At 53.6% G+C, this 26,965-nt stretch overlaps 1 protein-coding gene across 1 annotated transcript in view; it reads left to right on the forward strand.

Annotated features, from left to right (window-relative positions):
- Window positions 1–239: 239 nt before the first annotated feature.
- The window catches only part of PDE6B (phosphodiesterase 6B), a 28,863-nt gene continuing 2,137 nt past the window's right edge, over window positions 240–26,965 (forward strand). The window contains exons 1-20 of the mRNA XM_065913982.1: window positions 240–707; window positions 2,789–2,941; window positions 3,185–3,274; window positions 17,161–17,301; window positions 17,383–17,457; window positions 18,293–18,357; window positions 19,132–19,198; window positions 19,369–19,416; window positions 20,129–20,278; window positions 20,364–20,507; window positions 20,801–20,866; window positions 21,315–21,461; window positions 22,752–22,859; window positions 23,079–23,188; window positions 23,304–23,391; window positions 23,778–23,878; window positions 24,112–24,219; window positions 24,722–24,785; window positions 25,095–25,169; window positions 26,471–26,554. Of these exons, the coding sequence (XP_065770054.1) occupies window positions 240–707; window positions 2,789–2,941; window positions 3,185–3,274; window positions 17,161–17,301; window positions 17,383–17,457; window positions 18,293–18,357; window positions 19,132–19,198; window positions 19,369–19,416; window positions 20,129–20,278; window positions 20,364–20,507; window positions 20,801–20,866; window positions 21,315–21,461; window positions 22,752–22,859; window positions 23,079–23,188; window positions 23,304–23,391; window positions 23,778–23,878; window positions 24,112–24,219; window positions 24,722–24,785; window positions 25,095–25,169; window positions 26,471–26,554 (2,352 nt within the window). The remainder of the gene's footprint in view (window positions 708–2,788; window positions 2,942–3,184; window positions 3,275–17,160; window positions 17,302–17,382; window positions 17,458–18,292; window positions 18,358–19,131; window positions 19,199–19,368; window positions 19,417–20,128; window positions 20,279–20,363; window positions 20,508–20,800; window positions 20,867–21,314; window positions 21,462–22,751; window positions 22,860–23,078; window positions 23,189–23,303; window positions 23,392–23,777; window positions 23,879–24,111; window positions 24,220–24,721; window positions 24,786–25,094; window positions 25,170–26,470; window positions 26,555–26,965) is intronic.

Consider the following 26,965-nt stretch of genomic DNA (forward strand, 5'->3'; position numbering starts at 1 on the left):
CATGCCAGGACCCCTGCCACAGGCAGAAGGCCCTAAGCTATTACCCTGCAGCCCCCAGCTCAGGGGGTCTGATGTTCCCAGGAAGCATGCAGTCCGGGCCCCATGGGGAGGGAGGGCAGTCGTGGGTGGGTCAGCTGGTGTGGTAATCATCACTAAGACAGGCTTTGCTGATGACAGTGTTTGCTGGAGGGCCCTGTGCGCAGGGGAGGGTGCTGCTCTCGGACGGGTGGCTGGACACCATGAGCCTCAGTGAGGAACAGGTGCACAGGTTCCTGGATCAGAACCCCAGCTTCGCGGACCAGTACTTTGGGAAGAAGCTGAGCCCAGAGGATGCGGCTCGCGCCTGTGAGGACGGGTGCCCCGAGGGCTGTGCCAGCTTCCGAGAGCTGTGCCAGGTGGAGGAGAGCGCGGCCCTGTTCGAGCTGGTGCAGGACATGCAGGAGAGCGTGAACATGGAGCGCGTGGTCTTTAAGATCCTGCGGCGCCTCTGCTCCATCCTGCATGCCGACCGCTGCAGCCTCTTCATGTACCGCCAGCGCAACGGCGTGGCCGAGCTCGCCACCCGCCTCTTCAGCGTGCAGCCCGACAGCGTCCTGGAGGACTGCCTGGTGCCTCCCGACTCTGAGATCGTCTTCCCGCTGGACATCGGGGTTGTGGGCCACGTGGCGCAGACCAAGAAGATGGTGAACATCCAGGACGTGATGGAGGTGGGATCCGTAGGCCCCGGGGGTGTTCAGGTTTTAGGAGGCAGCAAGTGGAGCAGAGCTAGCTCAGAGTTTGCCGGGGGAGGCCTGAGGGGGCAGGGAGGACGCCTGCTGCCCCTTGAGGCACGACTCCCTGGGGGGGGTTCAGGCAGGAAGAGCTCTGGGCAGGGACCGGTACGGAGACCCAGGAAGGTGAGGTTGCTGGACCCCGGAGCCCTGAGCTCGCAGCCTCGTCAGAGATCGCACCTCCTGCCGGGGTGGGCAAGCTTGGTGGTTCAGAAATTGGTCCAGGTTCCCTGCTGGCCTAGTGGTTAGAACTCTGCACTTTCTCTGCTGTGGCCTGGGATTCAGTCCCCGGTGGGGGAGGAGATGCAAAAGTGTCCCGGCCAGAAAAAAAATTTTTAAAAAGAAGCTGGCCCAGGGCACCCAGAGGACGAGGGGCGGGACTGGGGTGGACACCTGCGAAGCGTGTGGGGAGGGACCCATGGTGAGCACAGGAAGGGCTGGCCGCCTCTTCTGTCCTCCCCACCACCTTGGGAGGGTCACGGATCTCGCCTGGGAGTGGCTCCGCCCCCTCCCTTGATGCGAAGCGTCCAGAGGAAGGCACCCACAGGGACAGGCCGCTGCCACAGCAGCCGCAACCCCTCATCCCTCAAGACAAAAACAAACCTGCGGACGGACCCCCAGGCCCCTGGCTCCAGACTGCAATCCTCTTAAACTTATCTTCTCAAACAAGCCTTGGTCCCGCGACCTGAATATGCTAATCTCTGGGATTAGCTTCATGTTCACTTCCTTTTTAGGAAATGGGTCACCCATGAATCAGAGGGTCCAGAGCATAAATTACCAGGAAAACATCCGCAGGAGTTGGGGGGCTGCGCTGAGAGCGCCCGCCCCTCCCTCCCCCTCCCCCCACCTCATCTGGCCTCTCCCCTCTGTGAGCCTCCACCCCCCACCCCCCCGACCCACACCTGTGCTGTTGGCTCTGAGGTTCTGGCCCAAGTGGCCAGTGGGGGTCCCACCAGGTGGCTGCTGAGAACCGAGGGCTCGAGGGGAGACAGCGGGCAGAGGTGGTGCCCGGCAATGCCAGGGTCTCTGAACCCGCGTCACTGAGGCATCTAGACTATGTCGTGGGGGGCAGTTGCTGTGTGGGAAAACTCCCAGGAAACTGGATGGCCTGGACGAGGGAGGAGGGCAGGACTGGGCAAGCCACGCGGAGCACGGGTGGGCCAGAAGGCAGGCGGGACCGGGGGTGCTGCGGTGACTGACCGATGACAGGGCCTGAGCAGTAGGCACAGAGCTGGGGGCACTTTAACGAAGTCCCAGGGCCTGGCTGGGCCTGAGGCGCAGGGCGATAAGGCCCAGTTCCCCTCTCTGGGCTGGTGTGTGGATGCCAATCCTTGGAAAGGGGACAGGCGGGCAGGTGTTTCTGGGCGTGAGGTCCAGGATGCAAAGGGCAACGGGACCAGAACAAAGCTCAGATGAGCTGTTTCCTTCAACCGGCCCCTGACCGGGGAGAGGCCCTGAAGAGCAACTCCAAGGCTGAGGGAACCTGCCCCGGGGCCCAGGCGAGGACAGACGTCTCATTGTGGGGGCAAGAAGCCCCGTGGAGCAGATGCCTGCTGGAGCAGGGGCCCAGGAGGTCCATGGGGCTGGCAGACAGGGCCTGAGTGTGGGAGCGGGCTCAGGGTGGCTGAGGGCAGGAGGAGACTACAGCCCGGACCAGGAGGGGCTTGTGGACGCATGGACTAGACAGACTCAAGAGGCATCTGGAAGGCCAGTTAGCCAGATGGAAGCAAATGTGGAGGCACTAGGCCTGCTCATAGCCAAGCTCTGCAGTCTGCAGTTCAAGAGCTGGGGGTCGTTGGCTCTGAGATGGGGTGATAAGGACTGAGCCAAGCTGGAACCCCAAGCACAGGCCATTGGCCATGTCTGCGTGTGCTTTCCAGGCTCCTGATATCCAGGACGTGGCCCCCTGGGTCTTAGCACTGGCCTGGGCAGCTTAGCCGTGACCCCCAGGGACAGGGGGGCCAGGACTCTGGGTCCACAGAGCGATGGCCTCTCTCTTCTTTCCTCTCGTCTCATAGTGCCCCCACTTCAGCTCCTTTGCGGATGAACTGACCGACTATGTGACGAGGAACATCCTGGCCACACCCGTCATGAACGGCAAAGATGTCGTGGCTGTGATCATGGCTGTGAACAAGCTGGATGGCCCATGTTTCACAAGTGAAGATGAAGACGTGAGTGTCAGGGGACCCTCCGGCATGCACACCTGCACCTGGGGGCAGGGTCTGCGTGGCCGCTCTCCTCATGTGGCCCCGGGGGCTCACCTGCTTGTCTGCTGCCAGTCAGCCCGGGGGTGAGGTCGGTGCAGTGTGTGGTCCCCACTCTCCGCCACTGGGCCTCTCCTCCGCAAACACACACCTGGGCATGCATCTGAAAGCCGGGGTTTTTAACTGCTGCTGTCACAACCTCTGTTTCAGGTTTTCCTGAAATATCTGAACTTCGGGACCTTAAACTTGAAGATCTACCACTTGAGCTACCTGCACAACTGCGAGACCAGACGTGGCCAGGTACCCTAACGCGCTGCCAGCCGGGCGCCCCCGCCAGCTCCCCGCCGCCCTCCGGGGTGCCTGCGTGTGCCCAGGCATCCCTCAGGACAGAGGCACGTGGTGCCATGGCACCTGGGTTCCTTGAGGGAGAGGACCCAGGGCTTTGTGCTTGTGGGTCAGAGCTGTGAATGTGTGGAGCTGCGGGCAGGGAGGCCAGGACCCTGCGGGAGGGCGGGGGCCTTGCCCTCAGGCCCAGGGCTGTGACCACCCGCAAACTCGGCATCACCGCTCCGCCTTAGAAGCCGCCTCCAGTCTTCTCTAGAAGGAGCAGGGGTGGATCGTGAGTGTACAGCAGGGTCAGAGAGTCCCAGCACTCGTCAGCCAAGCCTGTAGGTGGACTCTGCCCCCACCACACAGGAGAGAGACTGCCTCCAGGACTGGAGACTTCTCTGTCCCTGAGCGAGGAGGCCCAGGGGCCTCAGCGGGGTTCGGCCCATGGTCCTCTGTGCGGAGGGGGAGGTGGGGGGATGCTCGGGGGAGGAAGGGTGGGGTGAGAGGAGGCCTGGCAGGGCCTGAGGCCAGCAGTGCTGGACTGCAGTGTGGGGCTGAAAGCAAGGCTGGGCGTGGGGCCGGCAGAGCCCACCGAGAGCTGCAAAGTGCTCTTAGAAGAGCCGCCGGCTGGACGCCAGTCTCCATGCAGTGGGGACGGGGCTGCACCAGAGATTACTATGCTACTTCCTTCTTTCTGCTGTCATTTGTCCATTAGTCTGGACACAGGGGTATTCTTTATGCTTTAAGGTGTAACCCAGCATGACTAAACTAATTATATTGTTCAGTTCATTTTCTCGTGGCTCCTGTGCCCTCTGACATGTCCACCGACCCCATCACTCTGGGTGGCTTTTGTTCAGTCTGTGGGCGTGTGGGTGGGTTTTTCGTTCCGGGCTTCTGTGCATCCTTAGTGCTTCCCACGTAACCTCCTTACTCTCGCACGTCCTTACTGTCTACAAAATGCTCCTGTCTCCTTTATATTTCTGTGCCCAGTCCTGAAATTACCCATTCCCCAAGGGGACTGGCTCCTTTTGCTGGAGATAGTCTTAGAAACAACATCCAGAGCACCAGGTGTGACCTTGGCCTGGCATGCTGTGTCTTCCAGGCCCTCAGTCGGCCGAGCACAGAGACGTGGGTGCGTGTGCGCAGCTGAAACGGTTTCTGCAGGTAGCCACCCGCGTCTACACTAAGCTAGGCCCGAGTTCCTGCTGATGTCTCCAGCCCCACCCCCTGAGTCGTCCTGCCCTCCTCCCTCCAGCGCCCAGGGATGTCCCTGGCTCCCGTCCTCTGCTGTTGGCTTGCTCGTTGTCCAGTTTCGGAGCACGTGTGCGGCAGGTTCAAAACTGTCACCTGTGATCCACAAGAAGCAAGTTCATCACCAGAGCCCAGAGTGTGTGCACTCCTCTGTCTTTGTGCTTGCAGATGCCATCATTTCCAAAATGCTGAGGGCAATACCTCTCCCTGTCCCCTTCCGTGAGGAGGTCTCTTGCATTCTCTCGTCACAGTCTGCATTCTTTCCTGGAATCTTTCCAGGAATTGAAAGGATTTCCAATCTTTCCTGGAATGAAATGATTTTTTATTTGCAAATATTACAGTTCATTCTTGTGCTGTAGCTTTTTATAGATCTTGACGAGTGCATCATGGTATGTATCTACCGTTACGGTGTCATAAAGAATCATTTCAACACCCTAAAAACCGCCACCTCCACCAAAGCCCTAACAACTGATATTTTCACTGTCTCCATAGTTTTGCCTTTTGCTGACTGTCATATACTTGGAATCAAAGAGTATGGAGCACTTCAGGACTGGCTTCTTTCACTTAGTAATATGCATTTAGGGTTCCTGCATGTCTTTTCATGGCTCGGTAGCCCAGTTCTTTTCATTGTTGAATACTATACCAAAGACTGGATGCATCACAATTTATTTACCTATTCAGCCATGGAAGGACATCTTGATTGCTTCCAGTTTGGGGCAATTATGAATAAAACTGCTATGAACGTTTGTAGACAGGTTTCTGTGTGGGCATGAGTTTTCAATTTGATTGAGTAAATACCAAACAGTGTGATTGCTGGATAATATGGTATATAATTGTGTTTAACTTCATGAGCCACTGTCCCAAAGTGGCTGTCCTGTTTTACATCCCCACCAACAGTGAACGAAAACCCCTGCGGCTCTGTCTGCATCTCTGTCAGTGTTTTAGATTTTGGTCATTCTTACTGTTGCTTTAATTCACAGCTCTAATGACAAGTGACTTTGGACATCTTTTCATATACTTATTTGTCAACTGCATTTCTACTCTTTGGTGAGGTGTCTGTTCAGATCTTTTGCCCATTTGAAATCAGATTTTTTTTTCTTATTGTTTAGTTTCAAGAGTTTTTTGTAACATTGGGTTTTAAGTCCTTTATCAGATATGTATTTTGCAAATATTTTCTCCAGTGGTATAGCTTGTCTTTTCATTCTCTTGCTAGTATATTTGGAAAAAAGTTTTATATTCTCTTTTTTTAAATTGAAGTATAGTTGATTTACAATGTTATGTTAATTTCTGCTATTTAACCAAGTGATTCACTTATATATACGTATACATTCTTTTTCAAATATTCTTTCCCATTATAGTTTATCATAGGGTATTGACTATAGTTCCCTGTGCTATACAGTAGGACCTTGCTGTTTATCCACCCTATATATAGTGACTTACATCTGCTAACCCCAAACTCCCACTCCAGCCCTCTGCAATCCCCTTCCCCTTGGTAACCACTGTCCATGAGTCTGAAAACATAAGTTTTTAATTTTAATAAATTTATTTAATATAAATTGATATATTAAGTATAATATATCTTATAAAATGTTAATATTAATCATAATATTAATTTAAATATAATTATTATAATATAATTGATTGTATTAATAAACATAATACATTAAATAAATTTACTAGGATGGATTGCAGTTGAGTGTTACATCTTAAAACTCCTCAGCAAACTCAAAGTCATCTAGATTTTGTCCTTTGTCACCTTCTAGCAGTTTTATACTTTGCATTTTACACTTAGGTCTATGAGTTAATCTCAAGAAAGGTGTAAGGTTTGCGTCTACACACAATTTTTTGCATATGATATCCAATTGTTCCAGCAGCAGTGAAAAGACCAGCCTTTTCCCATTGAATTTCTTGGTTTGTTTGTCAAGCTGCAGTTGACTGATTTGTGTGCATCTATTTCTGGGCTTTCTATTCAGTTCCATTGGTCTATGTTCCTATTTTTCACCAATACCGTGCTGCCCTGATCACTATAGCTTCATAGTCTTGAAGATGGGAATATCAACTCTGCAACTTTTTTTTTCCTGCAGTATTGTACTGGCTATTTTGTGGTTTTAGCCTTTCCATATAAATTTTAAAATCAGTTTGTCCATATGCACAAAACAGCTCACTAACATTTTAACTGGTTCTGGATTAGATGTGCACATTAGGTTGAGAAGAATTGGCATCTTAACAATAAGGAGTTTCCAGTTCATGAATGGAGAATATCTGTTTATTTAGAGTGTCCTCGATTTCTTCAGAGTTTTGTCAATTTTGCATATGGGTTCAGCACTTTGCCTATGAATACTGAGTTACTTTGTACCTAATTACTTAATTTTATGCTATTGTACGGAGAAGGCAATGACACGCCACTCCAGTACTCTTGGCTGGAAAATCCCATGGATGGAAGAGCCTGGTAGGGTGCAGTCCATGGGGTCGCTACGAGTCGGACACGACTGAGCGACTTCACTTTCACTTTTCACTCTCATGCATTGGAGAAGGAAATGGCAACCCACTCCAGCGTTCTTGCCTGGAGAATCCCAGGGACGGGGGAGCCTGGTGGGCTGCCGTCTATGGGGTCGCACAGAGTCGGACACGACTGAAGCAACTTAGCAGCAGCAGCAGCAGCATGCTAATGTAAGTAGTATTGTGGTTTTAATTTCAAGTGCCAGCTCTTCACTGCTCGTATAAAGGGAAGCAACCAACTTTCGTTACATGTCAACTTTGTTATCTTATAACCTTAAGACAATAATTAGTTCCAGGAGGTTTTAAAAACTGATCCCTTAGTATTTTCCCATGAATGATAATGCATGTCATCTGCAAGCAAAGACAGTTTCATTTCTTCCTTCCCCATCTCTCTCCATTGTTCTTTCTCTGTCTTAGCGCACCTGCTAGGACTTTCAGAACGATGCTGCCGTGAGTGGTGACATGGCCATCCTTGCCTCGCTCCTGATGTTAGGGAAAGAACCACTTTCTCACCATCAGATATGACATTCACTAAGGGTTTTTGTAGAATTTTTTCTAGTTGACAAAGCTCCCCTCTATTTACACTTTGCTTAGAGATTTTATTCCGAATGAGAGTTGGATTTTGTCAATACTTTTCTCCATCAATTGATAGGCTCATGTTAATGTTTTCCTCTTTTGCCCAATAATATGGTGGGTTACATTAATTGATTTTCAAATGCTGGACCAGCTTTGCATACCTGGGAGGTATGCTGTCACTCAGTTGTGGAGCATAACTATTTTTATGTCCTATTGAGTTGGTTTCGCTATTATTTTATTAAGAATTTTTGTAGCTATGTTCATGAGAGATTTTGGCCTATAGATTTCTTTCTTGTAATGTCTTTATCTGGTTTGGATATTAGGATAATGCTGGCCTCAAAGAATAGGTTTAGAGGTTTTCCTTCTGCTTCTATATTCAGGAAAAGATTGCTGTGAATTGGCATACTTTCATCCCTAAATGTTTTGTACAGTTCACCAGTGAAACTATCAGAGACTGGTGCTTTCTTTTGGAAGATTATTAATTATTGACCCAATGTCTTTAATACTTTTAGGTCTATTCAGATTATTCTGTTTATTCTTGTGTTGGTATTTGTAGTTTGTGTCTTTCAAAGCATTGAAAGATTCATTTAATCTAAATTATTTAATCTAGATTATCAAATTTGGGGGCATACAGTTGTTTTTAATATTTGTTACTTATTAGTCATTTCCTTCTGCTTGCTTTAGACTTAAAATAATCTTTTTTTCTAGTTTCCTAGGATTAAATTATTGATTTTAGACTGTTCTTCTTTTCTAATACATGCAATCAATGATATAAATTTCACTCCAAGCCCTGCTTTCATGGTATCCCACAAACTTTGATAAGTTGTATTTTCATTTGGTTTAAAATCTTTGTAAATTTCTCTTGAGACTTCTTCTTTGATCCATATATTAATTAGAAGTGTATTGTTTAATCTATTTTGGAATTTTCCAACTATCTTTCTGTTAATGATTTCTAGTTTATCGCCCTGTGGTATGACTATGTATTCTTATGATTTTTAATTCTTTTAAATGTGTTAAGACATGTTTTGTGACCCAGAATGTGGTCTGTATTGGTGAATGTTCCATGTGACCTTGAGAAAAATGTGTGTTCTGCTGTTGTAGGATGAAGTTGTCTACAGATATTCATTGCAGCCATTGCTGTTTAGTTCAACTATTTTCTTACTGAGTTTCTGCTGCAGGATCTATCAATGAACTGAAAGAAGAACACTAGAGTCTCCAACTATAATAGTGAACTTATCTATGTGTCTTGCAGTTCCATTAGTCTTTACTTTATGCAATCTGATGCTCTGCTGTTAGGTGTATACACATTAAGGATTAACGTCTCCTTGGAGAAACAACTGCTTTATCATTATGTAATGTCCCTCTTTACTCCTGATAATTTTTCTTCTGAAGAAGAAAAATATTTTCTTCTGCTTTGTATAAACTTAACATAGCTCTCTCAGCTTTCTTTTGATTGGTGTTAGCATGGAATATATATTTCCATTCCTTTACTTTTTTCCCAATTATTTTCCTTGTGATAAAATACATATAACAAAAAAATTACTACCTCAATCATATTTTGTTTGTTTGTTTGTTTTGTTTGTTTGTTTGAATGGCAGTGGATTACATTATGTTTATTTCTTTACAGTCACATTACTGATTTTGGTAATAGAGAGGATGCTCATAGTAATTTCATGCTCTTCTAGAATGTCTGGACTTAACCTGTAGCGACAGCATGGGGCCAGTTTGCTACACTTTTTCCTGACGACGCCAGAGAGTGTGCTGGGGAAGAGCGCAGAGGCAGCAGGGTGAGGGAGCCAGGAGGACCGCGCCCCACGCGGCTCTCAGCCTTGAGGATGGGGCAGTTTCCAGGGTGTCTTTGGCCAATCACTGTGACTTGGGGCTCTTCCTGGTGGTGCACCACTGCTCAGCCAGGATGAATGCCAGAGGGACGGGTCCTGACAGGTGGTCAGACGCACCGTGTCTCTCTTTGACCTTTCCCAAACTCTTCTAGCTGGTGGCTTATTAGTTCTGTGCTCACTATCAGGACCTCCTGTCATGCACATGGAGACTGTGGTGCCTGGCTAGGGTGGGCGGTTTGTGCTTCCCCAGCAACGCCCCCCTGAGGGACTGCATACTCAAGATACTGTTCAGGAACTGGGGCGGAGGTCTCTTCCTTCTGTAACTTTATGTCCTGGATGTCATAACTTTATGTCCTACTTTATGCCGTGTGTGGACATAGTCCTGCCTAGCGGAGCAGAAGTCTCTCTCTGCCTGTTCTAACTTGACGAGGTATTCTGTATCTGCATGCAGGTTTCTGTATCTGAAATCTGTATCTGTATCTGAATTCTGTATCAGAATTCTGTATGCTGCGTTCTTATAGTAACAGCAATTTAGTCTGAAACTATTGGACCCTGTCAGAGATGAAACAGGGGCCAAACAGGAGGCCTAACAGAATGGTCATCACCAGTCCCCAGAAAAGGAAGATAAAATTTGGGGTGAGGGCTGCAGGGTGTGTGTGTGACTGTCTTAATCGTTTTTAACCTACTGTTCAGTGGTATTAAGCACATTCATATCGGGCAACCACCACCACCATCCATCTTCAGAACTCTGTACAGACTCCCAAATTGGAACTGTATCCTCTTTAAACACCAACTCCCCAGATCCCCCATCCCATCCCCATAGAAACCACATTCTATTCTCTGTTTCTGTGATTTTAGCTCATATAAGTGGGATCCTATAGTATTTGTCTCTTTGTGACTGGTTTATTTCACCGAACATAATGTCCTCAAGGTTCATCCATGTCAGAGCATGTTCAGAATTTTATTCCTTTTTAAGGCTGAATAGTATACCATTGTATGTATATACCACATTTTTGCTTCTCTACTCATCTGTTGATGGACACTTTTGTTGTTCCAACATTTTAGCTCTTATGAATAATGCTGCTGTGAACATGGGTGCACAGATATCTCTTTGAAATCCAGCTTTCAATTCTTTTCAGTGTATGACCAGAAGTGGAAATGTTGGATCATATGGTAATTCTGTATAATTTTTTTAAAAAACCTCCATATTTTTTTCCAAAGTGTCTGTGCCATTTTACATTCCCACCAACAGTGCAAAAGGGTCCCAATTTCTCTACTTCCTTGCCAATACACATTTTTTTGTTTGGGTTTTAACAGTAGTCATCCTAACAGGTGTTAGTTTTGATTGTAGTTATGATTTGCATTCCCCTAAAGATTACTGATATTGATCATCTTTTCATGTGTATTGGCCATTTGTATTTCTTCTTTGTGAGAGATGTCTATTCAAGTTCTTTGCCCATTTTTTAATCTGGTTGTTTGCTTTTGTTGTTGAATTTTAGTAGTTCTCTGCATAATCTTTGTATTAATCTCTTAACAGATGTGTGATTTGCAAATACTTTCTCCCATTGTGGAGATATTTTCTCCCTCCCTTTTGACTCTGTTAATGGTGTCTTTCGATGCACAAAGGTTTTTAATTTTCATAAAGTCCAGTTTGTCTATTTTTTCTTTTGTTGTCAGTCATAATGTTATATCTAAGCAATCAGATATAAGCAAGAAGATTCTTGAGAGTCCCTTGGACTGCTAAGATATCCAACCAGTCCATCCTAAAGGAGATGAGTCCTGGGTGTTCATTGGAAGGACTGATGTTGAAGCTGAAACTCCAATACTTTGGCCACCTGATGCAAAGAGTTGGCTCATTTGAAAAGACCCTGATGCTGGGAAAGATTGAGGGCAGGAGGAGGAGGGGATGATAGAGGATGGGATGGTTGGATGGCATCACCAACTCAATGGACAAGGGTTTGGGTGGACTCCGGGAGTTGGTGATGGACAGGGAGGCCTGGTGTGCTGTGGTTCATGGGGTCGCAAAGAGTCAGACACAACTAGGTGACTGAACTAAAGCAGTCATTGCCAAATCCAATGTCAGGAAGCTTTTTTCCTGTGTTTTCTTCTAAGTTCATAGTTTTAGATCTTACATTTAGGCCTTGATCTGTTTTGAGTTTATTTTTGCTTATGATGTGAGGTAAGGGTCCAACTTCATCATTTTGCATGTGGATATCCAGTTTTCCTGGCACCATTTGTTGAAAAGACTGCTCTTTCCCCATTGAATGATCTTAGCTTTTTTTGTCAAAAATAATTTGACCATATATGCCAGGGTTTATTTCTGGACTCTGTAAGCTATTCCATTGGTCTATATGTCTGTCTTTATGTTAGTATCATGCTTTGATTAATGTAGGCTTGTACTATGTTTTGAAATCAGGCAATATGAGTCCTCCAGTTTTAGTCTTTCTCAAAATTGTTTTAACTATTTAAGATTCCCTTGAGCTGCTATATGAACTCCAGAATGCATTTTTATACTTCTGCAAAAGTACCACTGAGATTTTGATAGGGATTACATTGAACCTCTAGGTTACTTTGGATAGTATTGACATTGTAACAACATTAAGTCTTCTACTTCATAAGCAAAGAATGTCTTTCTAACTATTTATGTCTTCAATTTATTTCAGCAATATTTTAGTTTTCATTGTTATCATAATTCTAGTTCTGAGGTCCTTTCACTTTACCTGGAGGGCATTTCTTGCTGGGCAATTGTAGTGGTCATTTATTCCCTCAACTTTTGTTTTTCTGGAGATGTCTTAATTTCTCCCTCACTCTTAAAGGGCAGTTTTCCCAGATACAAGATTCTCGATTGACAGGTTTTTGTTGTTGCTGTTGTTTTTTAATTTTAGCACTTTGAACACCCCAGATTGGGCTTCCCTGGTGGCCCAGTTGATAAAGAATCCACCTGCAACATGGGAGAGCTGGGTTTGATTCCTGGGTTGGGAAGACCAGCTCAATCAGTAAAGAATCTGCCTGCAATGCAGGAGACCCAGGCTCGATTCCTGGGATGGGAAGATCCCCTGGAGAAGGAAATGGCAACCCACTCCAGTGGAGTGGAGTTGCCTGGAGAATCCCGTGGACAGAGGAGACTGGCAGGCTACAGTCCATGGGGTTGCAAGAGTCGGACACGACTTTGCAACTAAACCACCATACCCCAGGTCACTGCCTTCTGGTCCCCAAAGTTTCAGCAGATTTTGTGCTGAAATGAGAGTAGATGAGAAATCTGCTGATAAACTTAGTGAGGGTCCCCAGTATGTGATGAGTCTCTTCTCTCACTGTTTTCAAGAGTATCCCCATCTTTCGAGAGCTTGATTATAACCTGGGTGTCTTTGAATTCATCCCATTTGGTATGAGTTGAACCTCCTGGATGGTAGTATTCAAGTATTTCATTAAATTCCAGCCCTTATTTCTTCCCATATGCTCGCTGTGTGTGCTTTTGCCTTTGGTGAGGCCTCGCCGTCCCTCTGGGAGGGGTTCTGAGTGGCTTTCATCCTACCCCGTCTTTGAGGCTGCCTTTCTCTCAGCTTCCTCTCAGTCAGGCCCCTTAACCTAACTGCTGTGAGGACATTTCCCCAACTTCTTATCTGCAGCTTCAAGAAGTGGCCTGAGGCCAAGATTCAAACCCACCCCACACACCCCAGGTGTGGGCCTGGGAGGCAAGTCTGGGGGCATCTTCCGGACTCTGCCCCACCACACACACCTTCCCCCAGCAGATCTCACCCAGGGGGCTGTGTTCCTTCCAGGAAAGTTGGATCTCAGGAGAAGCTAGGTTTCTAATTCTCTGCCTGTCATGTTCTGAGCTCCTAGCCCTTGCTCTGGATATCCTCACTTTTCAGCTCCTCTTCCAGCATACTGTCTCACAGTCCCACTCCTTCTGCCTCTCTCATTAGCCATCCCAACTCAACTCAGTCAGAGCCACAATTTGAAAACTTAGGCCCTATCACTGGGGGGCCCTCAGGGCCTCTCCTGCAGCCCCTGCCCACCTCTCCCTACTCCACCATCCTGCCCCAGCCATGCTCCTCTCAAGGGCTTATGGATATGCTGGTCCCTCTGCCAAGAACACTGCCCTATACATCCCATGGCTCCTTTGTAGACAGATCTCCCCTGACTTGAGCACCTCCTCACTCTAGCCCTGCATTCCCCCCACCCACCTGCACCTGCTGGACCCCCCTGCATTTGCTCATCTCCCTGTGATGAACCATCTGGTTGCTTTGTTTGTTTATGTTCTAGCCTGCACTCCCCACAGTAGAAAATGAATCTAAGAGTCAAGGATTTTTGTCTGTTCTATCGTCCAGTTGTACCAGTCCTAAGGCAGACAGTAAATATCATTCCAGCAAAAGAATCCCTGACACAGGAAACACGACCATCCAGAGACCCGTTGTTTCCAGCTCTTCAGACCACATGCATGTACAGATGTGGGAGTTATAAAGGGGACTTCCAACAATGGGCATTCATGTCTCAATTAAACACTTTGATTTCCACTCAGATGTCGCCTAACCCCAGTAGAAAGCCAATTCTGAGACCTTACACTCTGAACAGCATTTTAAAGAACTCTAATTACTTCACAGCTCTTTTTGAAAAGAAAAGACTGAAATGAACAAAGCCTGGCTCCCACATTGCCTGCAGTTCAGTTTGGTGCCCACTCCTTCCTCACGCTGTAGGGGAGCCCCAGTTGCAAATTAAAGTGCTTCTATACACAGTGCCCACCCCTCCCTCGCATAGACTTTAGCAATCCTCCAGGGTCCTAGGCCCCTTCCCTAGTCAAGAACCACCGTCAATCAGCCCTGATCACTCTCCCCATGGACTCGACCTCAGGGGCTCCCAACAACCCCTTTTAGAAGGTGTCTTGGCCACTTAAGTCAGAGGCCAGAGAAACAACAAAGAAATCATAGACTTGGCCCTGGAATGCTGGAATTTCTCTCAGATCTGCTGTGTGAGGATGACTGGCCAGTTGTAGCTGCAATTCCCACTGCCCATGTTGCAGCACCAGCTGGATGAGAGGACCCTGGTGTACAGAACTTTGGCTCCACGCCGCCCAGGCCATGCTTTTGTCCATGACCCATTGGCTGGTATGAAAGCAGAGCGTGTGCACTGCCGCTCCCAGGAGGAGGTGGGAGGCATCCCAATTCACAAGGCTACATAAAGAGCACCCAGGCTCAAAGCTATCTTGCATTCCTGATCTGTGAACATGTGGAAGTGTTTGGAAGTCAGGACATGTGAGTGGAGGCAGCAAGGAGGGGTGGGCTCGGCCCCCTGGGCAGTGCAAGCCAATTTCTGTCACTGCAGCGCCCACTCTGATGTCACTTGACACACGGCTGGGAGAAGATGTATCATAGGGTGAACCTTCTTTCCACTATCAGAAACCATAAGCATAAGCATAACAGTCACCTGTAGTAAAATGCCGGGGAAACAATGTATTTGCATATTTATTATCTTTGCCTTAATATAATTTCTTTCTTTTTCTTTCTTTCCATTCTTTGGCCATGTGGCTTGTGGGATCTTAGTTCCCTGACCAGGGATCAAACCCAAACCCTCAGCATTGACAGTGCGGAGTCCCAACCACCGGACAGCTAGGGAATTCCCTAATTTTCTTAATTTTTAAGTTAATATTATTTAACTTGAATAATGGCTTTGTTTAACAACTGATTCTCAAAATTCTTTAAGATTCAAGAACTTGCCCCTAAATAAGGGCCTTGGGAGCTCAAGTTGCCCAGGGCCTCTGGGTCACCTTTCCCATCTGCCCCCTGCCCTCCAGGCAGCCTGAAATCCCCCCCATAGTATGAGCATAAGCTTAGGTCTCACAGGCCAGCCTCCCCACTCCAGGGGTGGTGCAGGCCTCCGCATTATCTGTCCCCAAATGCAACTGGATGCCCCTCACTTCCAGGGTCACCAGGCGTCCCCTCCCAGATTTCATCTTGGAGCGTTAAAGAACACCCACAATGAATCTGTGAAGGGCTGCACTGCAGCTCCCGCCGACCACAGGCTCCTGGTCACTCAGACAGAGAAGGGGCTCCAGCGGCACCACCGAGACAGCACAGGTCACAGCAGTCCAGACAAGCAGTCCAAGGGCCCACAGAGCGGGGAGGGCAGACCGGCCTGGGAAGAGCCGCTCCAGACAGATGTGGGACAGGCAGAGGGGGGCGGGCGTGGGACAGGTGCTGCACGAACCCATTTAGACAAAGTTCTAGGACACTCAGCGGTCAGCAGGGCAGTTCCAGGAGGGATCGGGGTGTTGGTTGGGAGCTGAGGACCTTCCTGGGGGCTGGAATGCTCTAAAACCTGGTATGGCAATGGCTACAGGTGCCCCCTAAGATGCCCTCATCCCATCAGATGGTACCTCAGACTCAAGTCAGAGAGAAACAGGAAGAAGGCAAAGACAGAAGCCTGGGGTGGGCCTCACACCTGGCTTCAGACCACCGTGGACACACTGCCTGACCCGCTGAGCACCCATTTCCTTGAGGCCATGATAGAACCTGCTTCAGAGCAGCGTCCAGCATGGGGACTGGCCCTTGGTCCGACTGTGGCACTGGAGGGGCAAGGTGGAGTTGCAGGGAGGTCTCCCCTAGAGGCTGTGCTGTGACACCCGAGTCCTTTCCTCCTCACTCTGTCCCTCTCCAAGAGGACAGGTTTGGGAACTGAAGTACTCAGATGACTCAAAAATTAGGCTTTCAGCCCAGACACCCCCCACCCCCAAGCTCCGCTGTCCATGACATGCCTGGGCACCTGACCGCCCCCCTCCAACATCTGTGACATGGGTTCTGCTCCCGCCAGGACTGGTACCAAGGAGCTCAGCAGGCCTCTGAGGGTAGAGGCACAGGGGACTGACATGCACACACTTACCCTCAGATGCACACACTGCACACACACTCACAAAGTGGCAGGAAGGGAGCCAGGCAAGGAGGCTGGCTCCTCACGGTGGAGGAGGAGGGACCGGGCACCAGGCCGCCCTCCTTACAGGTCAGAAGGCAGGGAGGCGGTAACTGTGTGCGAAGGAGTGGGGCCTAGAGGGGCTGGCCCGGGGCTGAGGCTGAGGAGGGCAGGGGAGAGGCTGACCCTGCACAGCAGCCAGGCCCGGCTGGGGGCTAACGTCCCAGGCAGGGTCTGGCCAGGCTCTCCTGGAGCGCGTCAGGGCATTCTCTATCTCAATGTGCTTTGCAGAGACCACGAAAGCACCTGACGTCCAGAAAACAATGAATTCATGTTCTAAGGCCCCAGCTTCTCACAGGCTAGTTGTGGAGAGCTGACTGGTCAGATCTCTGCCTTTCAAGGTCATGGCAATTGATCTAAATTTTCACTTATTCACTCACCACCACAGCCTGAGGCCAGCACCGAGGAGTGAGTGGCAGGGATGGGGCCAAAGCCTGGAGAACTTACCTGTGGGGAAGCTTCTGGAGACCCTGAGGCAGAAAGCCAAGGGCCACATGCTAGACCAAACCTCGGGTGCTGGCACCCTGCAGAGATGCCGGGCGAGGCGCCACTGTCCACGTCCCCGGGGCATCATTGCCCTTGTCCCCGGGGCACCATTGCCTGTGTCCCGGGCTCCATGTGCACGTGTGGAAGTGCGTGTCTCGGGTGTGACAGCCCTCACCCAGGTGCTGCTGTGCAGACGGGGGTGGGTGTGGCCACGGACCCGACACTGTGCCACTCCCCCAGGTGCTGCTGTGGTCGGCCAACAAGGTGTTTGAGGAGCTGACAGACATCGAGAGGCAGTTTCACAAGGCCTTCTACACTGTCCGGGCCTATCTGAACTGTGACCGGTACTCGGTGGGCCTCCTGGACATGACCAAGGAGAAGGTGAGCACCCTCAGGCCCCCGGCCCGCCTCGTCCTGCTCCGCCACTGACTCGATGCCCCGCTCCCTTCTCTTCTCGTCCAGGAATTCTTTGATGTGTGGCCCGTGCTGATGGGAGAGGCCCAGGCGTACTCAGGCCCCCGCACACCTGATGGCCGAGTGAGTCGCAGGCAGGGGCACAGGCCTGCCCTGCACCCGGTTTCCTGGCGAGGGGAGGGGTTGCCCAGCTGACCAGGAGGGAGGGAAGGCTCGGGAGGCTGTGGTGAGCAAGGACAGGGCGGCGGGCTGCCTGGCTCTCTGACCGCTCCAGAGGGCAGGCCCCTGAGGACGGCTCCCCAGCACCAGCCCCCTGCAGCGCGCTGGGGCCAAGCGCCAGGCCTGGTCATGACGAGGGCTGTCAGCCTGGTTTACTGACCAACATCTGCTCTGGCTGAGCAGAGCTGCTGCCCTGTACTTAGATCGCTCTAACATCTGCGCGAGCGGGGCTGCATAGGGGTGCAAGCTGGGTAGGGACGTGTGCAGATACCTCAGCCACACGTTGTGCATCCAGCCGGGGTCACACATCAGAGCTGTGACTCCATCTCCCCTCCTGTCAGGTGGGGTGACAACAGGCTGTCTCAGGAACTCCAAGGGTTCTGTGTGCCAAGTACATGTGGGAATCTCTGCACAAAGGCTGGCTGTGACCACAACTTGTCCCAGTTACATGGGAGGGACAGGTGTGTGTGTGTGTGAGAGAGAGAGACACACACAGGCCTGGCTCAGCTGCACGCACTTGTGTGACGGATAGAGGCCAGTGTGTGGGGGGGACATGGCTGGAGGGCAGACAGACATGTGTCCCAGGTCAGACAGTGCTGGCCCACGCGTGTGTGCAGTTCACGTGTGTGCCTGCGTGTCAGTATGTGGGCTCATGTGGTGTGTCGTGTGTGTGGGTGTGGTGTGTGTGGCGGGGTTCCCATTGGGGAGCCCCTCATGCCTGCTGCGGTCTGCTTCTCAGGAAATCCTCTTCTACAAAGTCATCGACTACATCCTCCACGGCAAGGAAGACATCAAGGTCATCCCGTAAGTGTCAGGGTTCTGAGAAGTGTTACCAGAGGGCCCAGGCTGGACGGGGCTGAGGGCCCGTCACGGCGGAGTCCGAGGCCCCCGCTCACCCCCACGCACGTCAACGCTCCCTGCGCTGTGGGGTGAGGCAGGACAGAGTGCGGAGGGAGGCTGACTCAATAGTCTGGGAGGAAATGCCGGGGTCACGAGAAGGCCTGACGTCCCACGAACATTGCTGTGGACTCAAGGCTCAGCGGGGCTGTCCGCGTGGTCCTGTCAGCAGTGGCTGGCCTTTGAGGCCCTTGGGGTCTCATCTTGGCTCACCCGGTCAGCCCGCAGGTGGAGTCTCCAGGGAGGCCCAACATTGCACAGCTGGGGGCGGGCGCTGGGACGGGAGGGACCAGCCCAGCGGGCAGCAGAGCCAGTGGCGGTGAGGGCAGCCTGGAGAGCCCAGGGGTGGCAGCTGGTCACTTCCAGCCCCACAGCCACACAGCTGCACAAGCCCCAGAGCCCCATTAGGACCCTGCCCCACGGGGCTCACGCAGGGAGCAGGACCCAGAGCCAAGCCTGCGGGGGGGAAGCCTGTGGCTCCTGGGAAGAGGCGGGGGCTTCCTGCAGGGCGGGGTCCTCCTCACGGGCAGAGAAGGAGGTGTCCCCAGATTCAGCCCTGGCCTGCCCTTCCCTTTTTCAAGTCTTTGCCTGCTTCCCACACCCTCCCGGCGCCCAGGGAAGGGAATCGGCACACACACGCCTGAGCGTCTGCCCATCCACCCCCTGCTTCTCTCCCCACAGCTCGCCCCCGGCCGACCACTGGGCCCTCGCCAGCGGCCTTCCAACCTACGTGGCAGAAAGTGGCTTTGTGAGTCCCCCAGAGCCCTGCACCTGACCCATGGCACCCCAGTCCTCCCCACAGGCCTGTGTGCCCCAGCTTTGCCTACATAGAAGCTCATCAGATTGGACAGTCTATCTTAGAATCATACTCTATATTTGGCCACTTCAAGTGAAATTGTGTTTCTGATCCTTTTTCAGATCTGTAACATTATGAATGCCCCTGCCGATGAAATGTTCAATTTTCAGGTATCTGTCTATTCATTAATGGAATGTGTACCGTACTTTAGGAAAAAAGATGTTGTGATTCAGAAATGATGAACTGAATTCATTTTTGCTGCTTAAGAAACAACCTCAGATCTCACAGGCTAACACCAGCAAAGCGTGTTCTGTGCACTCAGGTCGGCTGGTTGGGTGGTTGCAGCTGCACGTGACAAGGGTTCACGTCTGCTCCATCTGGGGACACACGATCAGGGTGGGCTCTTTTCTGAAGGAGGCCCAGGTCATGTGGACTGTGGAACTGGGCTTTATCTTTCAGGGCCTTCTCCAGGAACTGGCCAGGGTCCATATGTCACTGGCTAACCATGAGTGGACCCGCCACACTGTCTGTGGAGCCTGGGGGAATGCCAGGCCCCTTGTTCAGCAGTTGCTGGGAACTTGGCAGCAGAGCACCTGGTCAAGCGGCGGGGGGGTGGGGGGGGAAGCGGGGGTCTCCAAGAGCGGGAACCAATGTGACTACAGCACTCAAAACAGTGAGGCGTCCTGGTGGACATCTTCCGCCTCTTCCAGGAAGAGGTCACCGCCGGCTCGCAGGCATGGTGGGCCAACAGACGGAAGCAGGGACCCAGCCTCTGCCCTTTGAGGGCAGAAGAGGCGATGTTCATGCTCCCTGGGTGACGAGCAGGCACAGACCAGGGTCGGACCCAGGGCAGCGGTCAGCTCTGGACACCTCTCGCTGCAGGCGGGGCCTCTGGATGACTCTGGGTGGGTCGTCAAGAACGTCCTCTCCATGCCCATCGTCAACAAGAAGGAGGAGATCGTGGGGGTCGCAACATTTTACAACAGGAAGGACGGGAAGCCCTTCGACGAGCAGGATGAAGTCCTGATGGAGGTGGGGTTCCGGAGGCGGCCCCTGGGTGGCGGGGCCCAGGCCTGGGGGTGCCCCGGGGCGCCTGTGGGGTGACGTGCGCCTGCAGTCCCTCACGCAGTTCCTGGGGTGGTCGGCACTGAACACTGACACCTATGACAAGATGAACAAGCTGGAGAACCGCAAGGACATCGCCCAGGACATGGTGTTGTACCACGTGCGGTGCGACAGGGAGGAGATCCAGCTGATCCTGGTGCGTCCGGTGCGCCCACGGGGGCGGGGTGTGCACCGCCCGGGGCTCCCTGCCTGGCTGCAGGCCCCCAGCAGAGACCCCAGCCCTTCCGGTCGTGCTGTGTGAGGGCTCGACAACCATTGTCCAGGTGGAAAGCTGGGACTGGTGCAGAGGGAACAAGAGCTGGTCTGAGGCCACCGCCACGGTCTCTGAGGCCAGAGGCTCCGGCTGGGGCTCCCCGAGGGGTCACCCTGTTCCACATCCACGAGGGGGGCAGCTGACACCGTCCCCGTCTCATATGTCTTCTCTCCCAGCCAACAAGAGAACGCCTCGGGAAGGAGCCCGCCGACTGCGAGGAGGACGAGCTGGGGAAAATCCTGGTCAGAGTCCGGCCCTGCCTGGGGTGGGGGGGGTGGCGAGGAGCCCTGAGCAAGGGGAGATACCACCCCCTTAGGTGGCAGAGGGTGGTCCTGCGGCGTTTGTGCTGAACACGCCCGTCCCTGTGATCCTGTGTGTCTGTGTATCCTCCCACATGCCTGTGTATTCACATGTCCTCGTTGATCTCGGCGTGTGCCCACGCATGTGTATATCTTTGCATCTCCCTCACAACTTCAGTTGCCCAGCAGGCAAATTCTTGCTGCTGGGCCACCTGTGGGAGAAGAGGAGAGGAAAGGGGTGAACCAGGAGGGGCTGAGAGCGTCTCAGGCTGCAGGCCAAAGTTAAGAGACACCTGGCGTGTCTGAGGCTGGACAGAGGATCCTGAGAGAAGCCGAGGAGCAGGCAGGGCTCTGGCGGGCCTGCCCCTCAGCCCCACTGTCCCTCCCACAGAAGGAAGTCCTGCCAGGGCCCGCCAAGTTTGACATCTATGAATTCCACTTCTCGGACCTGGAGTGCACGGAGCTGGAGCTGGTCAAATGCGGTATCCAGATGTACTATGAGCTGGGTGTGGTTCGAAAGTTCCAAATCCCCCAGGAGGTGAGGTCTCATTTGTGATCCAGAGTCCCAGCTCTCCCAGGAGGTCAGAGAGAGATGGTCGGGATCCCAGTTTCCACAGGAAGTCTGGGGGCAAGCCATGTCCACACAGAATGGACAGTGCAGGCCAGCAAAATACACACAGCAAGTGTGTGGAGACTACATCACTGGATGGACGGGCGGAAGGAGAGTGTGATACACAGTCTGCGATACTGCCTGTGCTGCAGGCAGTCTGATCACACACATCACTGGGCAGCAGCGGGGGTCTGGTGTCAGGAGCAGGGGGCCCAGCAGAAGCAGCCCAGCACCTGTGCAGAAAGCACAGCGGGCCCCTCAGGGCCGGTCCCCGGGAGCAGGGTCCACCTTCCCAGCTCTGCTGCTTCCCTGTGGCTTTCCGGCTTCTGCCTGCATCCACCTTTAGGGAGCATCTGCTTCCCCAAGTCAAGTCAGAGAACATCTTACATTACGGTCCAGACAAGCGCAGCAGTCTGGCGTTTTCTAAGACGCTGCCCAAAAAATTCAGGGAAAACACAAAAGAAATACATTATAGAAAATACTAACAGAATGCAGGAATTCCAAATAATTTCTGGCCCTAAAAACCGCTGTGGAAGCAGTAAGAAGCTCCACTGAGCCCGTGTTCTATCATCCAACGCAACTGCCCTTCAGAGGAAGGCTCACCCTCCTGCTGCCCCTCAACCTCTGGGCCTTCAGCAAGCACCTCTTTCTCCACCGCTGTGCCCGGAGCCCACACATCCTGCCCCACTCAGATGCCCACGGCTGAAATGGACATTTTCTTCTAAAATATTCCAGGCCCCTCGCCTGGGGTCCTTTCCCGACCCGAGGTTTGGCAACAGGATGGAGGCCCCAGGCATCCTGTGGACGCTGGAGCTGTTCTCGGCCTCAGCTCTGTTCTTCTGGCTCCCTGCCACCCCCGTCCGCACACCCCCCATCCGCCCCCCTTCGCCCCGCCTCTGCCCCCTTGTCCGCCCCTCATCCACTCCCGTCCGCGCCCCATCCGCCCCCATCCACCCCTCGTCCGCCCCCGGCCCGCCCCTCTTCCGTGCCCCTCCTCCGCCCCGCCCCCATCCGCACCCCTCCACCCCTCCTACGCCCCACTGCCCCGGCCCGCCCCTCGTCCACCCGAGGTGCCATCCAGGAAGGCGGTTGGAGGCCAGTGGACAGGAGGGCCGCGGGGCGGGGAGGGGCGAGAGCCTTTCGCACTGCCGTCGGCTGGAAATGCGCCGCTGGAACTGCGCGCCGCGGTGCCTGCGCCCAGTGGCTGACCTCCCGCAGGTCCTGGTGCGGTTCCTGTTCTCCGTGAGCAAGGGCTACCGGCGAATCACCTACCACAACTGGCGCCACGGCTTCAACGTGGCCCAGACCATGTTCACGCTGCTCATGGTGCGTGCACGGGGCGGGGATGGGGAGAGGGCACCCTGTCTGATCGGAGCTGGGAGGCGCCGCCTGCCCCCCACGGGGGCGCCGGGGCGGGGAGCCTGCAGGCGGGGCCTTCAAGGCCCGCGAGCTGGGGAGGGGCTGCAGGCTCAGCTGAGCTCCCCGGGGGCCAGGCAGGGCAGGAAGGGAGGTGGGCATGAGGAATCTGGGCGCCTGTCTCTGCAGACGGGCAAGCTGAAGAGCTACTACACGGACCTGGAGGCCTTTGCCATGGTGACCGCCGGCCTGTGCCACGACATTGACCATCGGGGCACCAACAACCTGTACCAGATGAAGTAGGCGCGCGTCCTGGGGCCTCTGAGGGTGCCGCCCCTTCCCTGGGGTGCTGGGCACACAGGCTGCCCTGGGGCCTCTGCCCACGGCTTGTTCTTAGCCAAACCTCTGTGACAGGTCTCAAAACCCTTTAGCCAAGCTCCACGGCTCCTCGATTTTGGAACGACACCACCTGGAGTTCGGGAAGTTCCTTCTCTCCGAGGAGGTCCGTGTCCTCCCCTCACTCTCCCTAGTCGCTGGCCAGCTGACCTGTGCCTGCACCCCTGAACCTCCACTGCCAGCGACCATGCCACACTGCTCTGGGCTGGGAAGGGAGGCAGGCTCTGAAGCCATGGGGGTGATGGGACTGCCTGGTGGTTCCAGTTTGGAAATGCCCCCTGGGGGCGGGGGCTCATATCCCAGGTGTTGAGGGGAGGTGGGCTGTTAGATGCCCCCCCAGGGCAATATGGGGCCACAGGCGTCTGGGGCCCATGACCCTTGGGTAGAACATGGCCAGCGACACGGGGAGGGACTGATGGACGGCCTCCAGGAGGGAGTTGGGGACAGGCACAGAAGTGGGCGCAGCTGTGACGGGAGCCCCCGCCCCCGCAGACCCTGAACATCTACCAGAACCTGAACCGGCGGCAGCACGAGCACGTGATCCACCTCATGGACATCGCCATCATCGCCACGGACCTGGCACTCTACTTCAAGTGGGTGCCGCCCACTGCCCCGCTGGCGCCCCAGGGCCCTGTTAGGAAGGAGCCGGCAGAGGGGTACCTGGGGCCCCAGACACGTGCCCCACCTCCGGACCCCAGGCCTGGACTCTGGCCTCGGTTCCTCTCTTGGAGGGTGGGTGGAGCTCAGACCAAGGAGGACAAGTTGGCAGGGTCCTGCGTGGGTGGGAGGGAGGGGTCGACTCCCTCCCTTTGTCCTTCGGGTTCAGGAAGAGGACGATGTTTCAGAAAATTGTGGATGAGTCCAAGAACTACGAGGACAGGAAGAGCTGGGTGGAGTACCTGTCCCTGGAGACCACAAGGAAGGAGATCGTCATGTGAGCAGAACGCGGCGACTTCACCCCTCGATTGCAGTGCCTCCTGCAAAGCTCCGTGGGCTGGAATAGGAGCCCAGAGCCTGGGCAGCTCACTTCTGGACAGCGTCCATGCCCCCACCCCAGCTGCTCTCCTTTCCGGGGAGGCTGCAGGATTTGGGGTCAGACAGACCGAGTCCACAATTAAATTATTTGCTCACGTTATGAGCCTCTATTCCTTCATCTGCAAAGTGGAGATTCAGAACTAGTCCAACCCCAGGCCTGCCCCAGTGGCCCAATGAGGAGATATGTGTAAATCACTGGCCCCCAAGAAACACTTGCTGACTTTCATCCCTGGCGGCCCGGGGTGACGGGGGAGGGCTGGAGTGGTGCGCAGGGTAGGGTGTCCACTACTGGAACGACACTGGCGCTTGGATCTGTGCCCCCAGGAACACCAGGCCTGGCAGGGGTGGAGGGCAGGGAGGGAGGCCAGGCTGGGCATACCTGGAGCTCCATCTGCCCACAGGGCCATGATGATGACGGCGTGTGACCTGTCTGCCATCACCAAGCCCTGGGAAGTTCAGAGCAAGGTCAGAGTCACATGGGTCCCCAGACATCTTGCCAGTCTGCATGGGGTTGCATCTAAGTGGGGCCTGGGGTAGGGAAACAGCCCCTCTTGTCTGCAAGGTGAGGCGAGGGTGGCTGCCCAGCTCTGGGGCCCAGCCAGAGCCGCCACGCTGGAGGAGGCTGCTGGGTACCACAGCAGTGTAGCCTCAGTAGTAGGGCCACCAGTCTGGGGCACAGAAGGCCGAGGGCCCTGGCCATCCTGGCAGGATCTCAGGACAATATCTGACCAAGCGCTGAATCCACCGGGCGCTTGCCTTCTGTGTGCCTTTCAGGTCGCTCTGCTGGTGGCAGCTGAGTTCTGGGAACAAGGGGACTTGGAGAGGACGGTTCTGGATCAGCAGCCCATTGTGAGTGTCGCTTCCAGTATCCTCAACAGCTGTCTCGGTCCTTGGGAGCCTCAGGCCTGGCTGGGTGCAGACTGGGGACCCCCAGGGGTTCTGGAATCCTGGGGCCTAACTCTCACTTTGTGGGGTCATGTGACATGAGCCTGGATCTGGGTAAAGTTGTGGAAATACAGGGATTGGGTAAAGAGGTGATGCCCTGTAGAGGTGGACAGCCGTTGCCGAAGCCACAGAGCCAGGCTGTGGCTCCTGGTCGAGAGCCCCCATGGGCCCAGGCAGCTCTGCAGTGAGCCCCTATGTGGCTGTGAGCTGCTCCGGGGGGGCTCAGGGTGGGGCAGGCCTGGCCCACGGGGAGAGTGCTGGGCGGGGGAGTGGTGGCTGGAGTCCAGGGCTCACCTGGATGTGGCTGTAGCTGTGGAGGGAATAGCCGAGGTGGGGAGTGTGTGGCAGGGCTGGGGTGGTGTGCAGAGCAGGACTGCCCACTGCTGGAAGGACACGGGGGCTTGGACCTGTGCCCACAGTCACCAGACCTCACAGGAGAGGAGATGAGAGAGGGAGGCAGACTTGGTGTACCTGGAGCTCCATCTGCCCACAGGCCCACAGGATGCCAGGATCTTTGGGTCAGCAATGTGGGGATCAGGAATCTGTTGCTAGACCAAACTGGCACCTGCATGGGGACAAGGACACGAGCACTGCCCAACCATGAGCAGAAGAGACAGAGGAAGGTTTGGTCTCACAGGCCAACTCCAGCCTCTGAAGAGCTCTTTGAGCACGGGGCTGCGAAGGCCCGGGGCCAGGTGCAGACTGCAGGAAAGGGTGCCCTGACCAACCCCGAGTCTTGGTGGGAGGACAGGCAGCCTGTCTGTCTCCCGGGGCCGGGACACGAGGGCCCCGCATGACTCACTGCAGCACGCTGAGCTCCACAGTGGGCAGCTGTGAGGAGGAGACTGCCAGGAGGCAGCTCAGGGGGCGGTCCAGAGGCTGGACACTAACTCAGCTCCTTCAGAATATCTGGGCTTTGCCCCTTAGGAGTTGTGGGTCAGGTCTTGGGTCAGGACCCTGAATAGCTCATGGGGGAGCCAGAGGAACTTGGCTCCAGGCTCCACACCGGAGCTAGCGTGGCAGGGGCCGAGCGCCACCTAGGGCAGCTCCCCAGAATGGCGCTGTGTCTTGGAGGGGAGTGTTGGGTCCCGGGTTTCCCTTCCAAGGTGAAAGGGTGTCCCTACCTGGATAGGTTCATCAGGCGGGGGTGGGGCTGAGTCCTGAGGCTCAGGGAGGGCCTCACGGTGTCCCTGCTCCTCCTTAAGCCAATGATGGACCGGAACAAGGCAGCCGAGCTCCCCAAGCTGCAGGTCGGCTTCATCGACTTCGTGTGCACGTTCGTGTACAAGGTGAGCAGGACAGCCCAGGGCCTGGCTGGGCTTGCAGGGGAGGGGTGAGGCGGGGGCTGCTGTGGGGCTCCTCCCCCCTCAAATCTGCACTTAAACTCGAAATCGTCAGTCTCACCCCAAGGGGGTCCCCTCCCTGTCATTTCCTCAGAAGGATCATGAAATTTCCCACCCAAATCTCTCCTTCCCAGAACGTCCTCCTGCACACCCTGACGTCACACCCCAAACATCCCTTCCCAAACCCCATCTAAAGGCACCCCCATGCAGGGCCCACACAATGCTGTCAAGGCACCAACTGCAGGGTATGTGTGGTGCATCCATTCAGAGTCTGAGCCCTGGGAAGACGGGGGTGGTCTAGCCGCCACCTGGGTGCGCCCAACCCCACAAACACCTGGGCAGAGCTGGGGGTAGTGA

The sequence above is a fragment of the Muntiacus reevesi genome, chromosome 22 (genome assembly GCF_963930625.1).
Source record: "Muntiacus reevesi chromosome 22, mMunRee1.1, whole genome shotgun sequence".
NCBI lineage: Eukaryota > Metazoa > Chordata > Mammalia > Artiodactyla > Cervidae > Muntiacus > Muntiacus reevesi.